The 4,025-nt window shown below is 43.3% G+C and overlaps 1 protein-coding gene across 1 annotated transcript; it reads left to right on the top strand.

The window, feature by feature from the left end:
- The first annotated feature begins 2,864 nt into the window (after nt 1–2,864).
- Nucleotides 2,865–3,494, top strand: LOC112729944 (uncharacterized). Its single transcript, XM_025780072.1, has one exon. The coding sequence runs from the start codon at nt 2,865–2,867 to the stop codon at nt 3,492–3,494; it is 630 nt and encodes a 209-aa protein (XP_025635857.1).
- Nucleotides 3,495–4,025: the final 531 nt, after the last annotated feature.

Raw genomic sequence — 4,025 nt, 5'->3', positions numbered from 1 at the left:
TGATGGATCCATGATATACTGAAAATGTTTTCTGAAAAACCACTGATGTATCATTTTATACTGAGATTGTTGAAACGCTATGCACCCTGCAGGGACGGTGGTTAATCCCGCCTGTCGAGGTAGCGGCGGCGTAGTAAGGACGGTGGTTAATCCCGCTTACGTTGAGATGTAAGGTCTGTGGCAAGAGTATCCCGCTCGCATCCCTTCGGGTCAATAGAGTGTACAGGCACAAAATCCTGGACGGTGATCCGAGCACCATTTCTCGGGGGTTCCCAATGATGACTCTGAAGGGCAGCATCTCCATGGAGATGTGTCGGGTTGGCAGTTGAACCGACAATGTGATATCACAGCCAATAGGATTTGCATTCATCATGTGCATCTTCTAATTGCTTGTTTGCTTTGCCGACTTGTAATTGTATGCCTAAATTGTATAACATGTCTACTTGCTTACTTGAATTACTTGCCTTATATGCTTCTACTTGTGTTTTACTTGCATTGATATTACTTGTGCTTTCTACTGGGATTGAGGAGGTTCGGAAGGTAGTGGCGATGGGATCGCATGGAGGATAGGTTGTGAAGGCTGTGGGACAGCAGAGGACTGTTAGAGACTTTTTGGAGGTGTTCCCAGAAGATATTCCTGAATTTCCACCTCAGAGGAAAATTGAATTTGCGATTGAATTGGTACCGGGAGCAGGACCAGTGTCGATTGCGCCGTATCAAATGGCTCCGATAGAGCTGTCTGAATTGAAAACTCAGTTGGAAGATCTTCTGGACAAGAGGTTCATTCGACCGAGTGTATCTCCGTGGGGAGCGCCAGTTTTATTGGTGAAAAAGAAGGATGGAGGAATGCGACTGTGTGTGAATTACCGACAGTTGAACAAAGTGACTGTGAAGAACAAGTACCCACTGCCAAGGATAGATGACTTGATGGATTAATTGCAAGGAGCTGGAGTGTTTTCCAAGAGCGATTTGAGATCCGGTTACCATCAGATAAGGGTGAAGGAGGATGATATCCCTAAGACTGCATTTAGGACGTGCTATGGACACTACGAGTTTCTAGTGATGTCCTTTGGGTTTACGAATCCACCTGCTGTTTTCATGGATTACATGAATAGAGTCTTTCGTCCCTTTTTGGACAAATTCGTGGTGATTTTCATAGATGACATCTTAGTTTATTCCAAGATGGCAAAGGAGCATGAGGAACACTTGAGGATTGTGTTGCAAATCTTAAAAGAGTGGAAATGGTATGCTAAGTTGTCGAAGTGTGAGTTCTGGAAGGAGGAAGTAAAGTTCTTAGGTCACGTGGTGAGCAAGGGAGGCATAGCCGTAGATCCTTCGAAAGTAGAGGCGGTGATGGAATGGAAAAGACCAACGACAGTGACAGAAGTTAGGAGCTTCTTAGGATTAGCCAGATATTACCGGAGATTTATTGAAGGATTTTTCCGGATAGCACTGCCGATGACTAAGTTGTCAAGGAAGGAAGTGCCTTTTGTGTGGACGTCAGAGTGTGAAGAAAATTTTCAAACTTTAAAGCAGAAGTTAACTTCAGCGCCTATTTTGATTTTACCGGAATCGCATGACCATTTGAAGTATATTGTGATGCTTCTTTGAAAGGTTTGGGTTGCGTGTTGATGCAACACCGGAATGTGGTGGCTTACGCATCACGTCAGCTGAGACCGCATGAGGTAACTTACCCAACTCATGACTTGGAATCCATGGCGATTGTGTTCGTATTGAAGATTTAGAGACGCCACTTGTACGGAGTGAGGTTTAGCGTCTATTCTGATCATAAGAGTCTTAAATACATCTTTGATCAGAAAGAGCTCAATATGCATCAGAGGAGGTGGATGGAACTTTTAAAGGATTATGGTTTTGAACTAAGTTATCACCCTGGAAAGGTGAATGTGGTAGCAGATGCATTGAGTCAAAAGTCCTTGACAATTGCTTGGATGAGAATCAAGGAAGAGGAGCTAGTGGATAAGTTTGTGGATCTTAAGCTAGATATTGGTGAAGTTGCCGGAAGAGATTGCTTGAATCAGTTGCAGATCTCAAGTACATTTAAAACAGAGATTCAGAAGGCTCAGCAAGATAAGAAAAAGCTTTAGCAGTTATTTCAACCAGTTGGTGAGAAGAGGCATGGAGAGTTTACTAAGGATGATGAAGGGTTGTGGAGATACAAGGGGAGAATTTGTATACCGGATGTCTGGAGTTTGAGGCAAGATTTTTTGTCAGAAGCTCACAACAGTGGGTTTTCTATTCATACTGGAAGTACAAAGATGTATTATGACTTAAAGAAGATGTTCTGGTGGCCTGGGATAAAAGGTGATGTAGCTACAGTGGTATCCAAGTACCTGATGTGTTAGAAGGTGAAGATAGAGCATCAAAAACCGTCAAAAATGCTACAGCCACTTGAGATTCCTCAGTGGAAGTGGGAAGGAATTGAGATGGACTTTGTGACCGGATTACCAAGGACTAGGTCGGAATTTGATGCAGTTTGGGTGATCGTGGATCGCTTAACCAAATCCGCTCATTTTCTGCCTATTCAAGTGAACTGTTCTATGGAGGAGTTGGCGAGATTGTACATCAAGGAGATAGTAAGGTTGCATGGTGTGCCATCGAGCATAGTGTCAGACCGTGATCACCGATTCACGTCAAGGTTTTGGAGAGATTTTCAAAAATCTTTCGGTACGAGGCTATGTCTCAGCACCACATATCATCCACAGACGGATGGACAGTCGGAAAGGACTATTCATACATTAGAAGATATGCTGAGGGTGTGTGTATTGGATTAACCTGGAAGTTAGGACCGTTACATGCCATTGGTGGATTTTGCGTACAACAATAGCTTTCATACGAGCATTGGGATGGCTCCGTATGAAGCCTTGTATGGGCGGAAGTGCCAATCTCCACTTTGTTGGTATGAAACCGGTGAAGCAAGTGTTTTGGATCCTGATTTGGTAGCAGAGACTACTGAGAACATTAAGAAGATTTGTGCAAGGATTTTGACTGCGCAGAGCCGACAGAAAAGCTATGCAGATCAGAGAATGAAACCATTAGAATTTGAAGTGGGAGAACACGTATTTTTGAGGGTTACACCGACAACCGGGATTGGAAGAGCGATTAAAACTAAGAAGTTGAATCCGAGGTTCATTGAACCGTTTGAGATTCTGAGGCGATTCGGGCTGGTGGCGTATCAAGTAGCTTTGCCACCGCACTTGTCTAATTTGCATGACGTATTCCACGTATCACAACTCCTTAAGTATACGTCGAATGGGGCTCATGTGTTAGAGCCTGAGTCGGTCGAGTTGAGGGAGAACTTGACATTTCAAGTAACACCGGTGCGTATCGACGACACTAGTGTGAAGAAGCTGCGAGGAAAAGAAGTTTCATTGGTTAAGGTTGCTTGGAAGAGAGCAGGAGTCGAAGAGCATACATGGGAATTGGAGTCCGAGATGCGAAAGGATTATCCCGAGCTATTCTCAGGTAATCACTAAATTTTGAGGGAAAAAATTTCTTAATAACTGCCAAATTAGTTAATTAATATTGCCCAAATTAGGTTCCGAAAATTTAGAGTGAGAATTTGAGGATTTAAATATGATTTTTGGACTCAGTAGGTTTTTCTGAGTCAGAAAATGTATTTTCTGTAAAAAACCGAGAAAACCCGCAGACCGGCAGCTGAACTGGTTGGACTGGTTCAAGTCTACCCGATACTGTGCGAGAAATAGTGAAGACAGTCAAAAACCTTAGAAAAATATTAGAAATGAAAAACTGGGCGTTAATTTTAAAGGTTTGGCCCAAAATTGGGCCGAATGGGCTAAAAACGCTAACAGGTTGGACCGGGCCCAAGTTGGGTTCAAGCCCAACATATATAATCACTTAAGTGAACCCCCCTTCAGCCACATAAACAACAAAACACAGCTGAAGTGAGGTTGAAGAAGACAGTGAGGGTTCCAATAAAACACTATTCACCTACAACTTCAATCCGCGATATCTCAAGCTACGGTGTTCCGATTCGCGTGCCGTCA

Source organism: Arachis hypogaea, chromosome 12 (assembly GCF_003086295.3).
Source record: "Arachis hypogaea cultivar Tifrunner chromosome 12, arahy.Tifrunner.gnm2.J5K5, whole genome shotgun sequence".
NCBI classification, from domain to species: domain Eukaryota; kingdom Viridiplantae; phylum Streptophyta; class Magnoliopsida; order Fabales; family Fabaceae; genus Arachis; species Arachis hypogaea.
The sequence above is the reverse complement of the archived record's forward strand: the minus strand, read 5'-3'. Positions and strand labels throughout refer to the sequence as shown.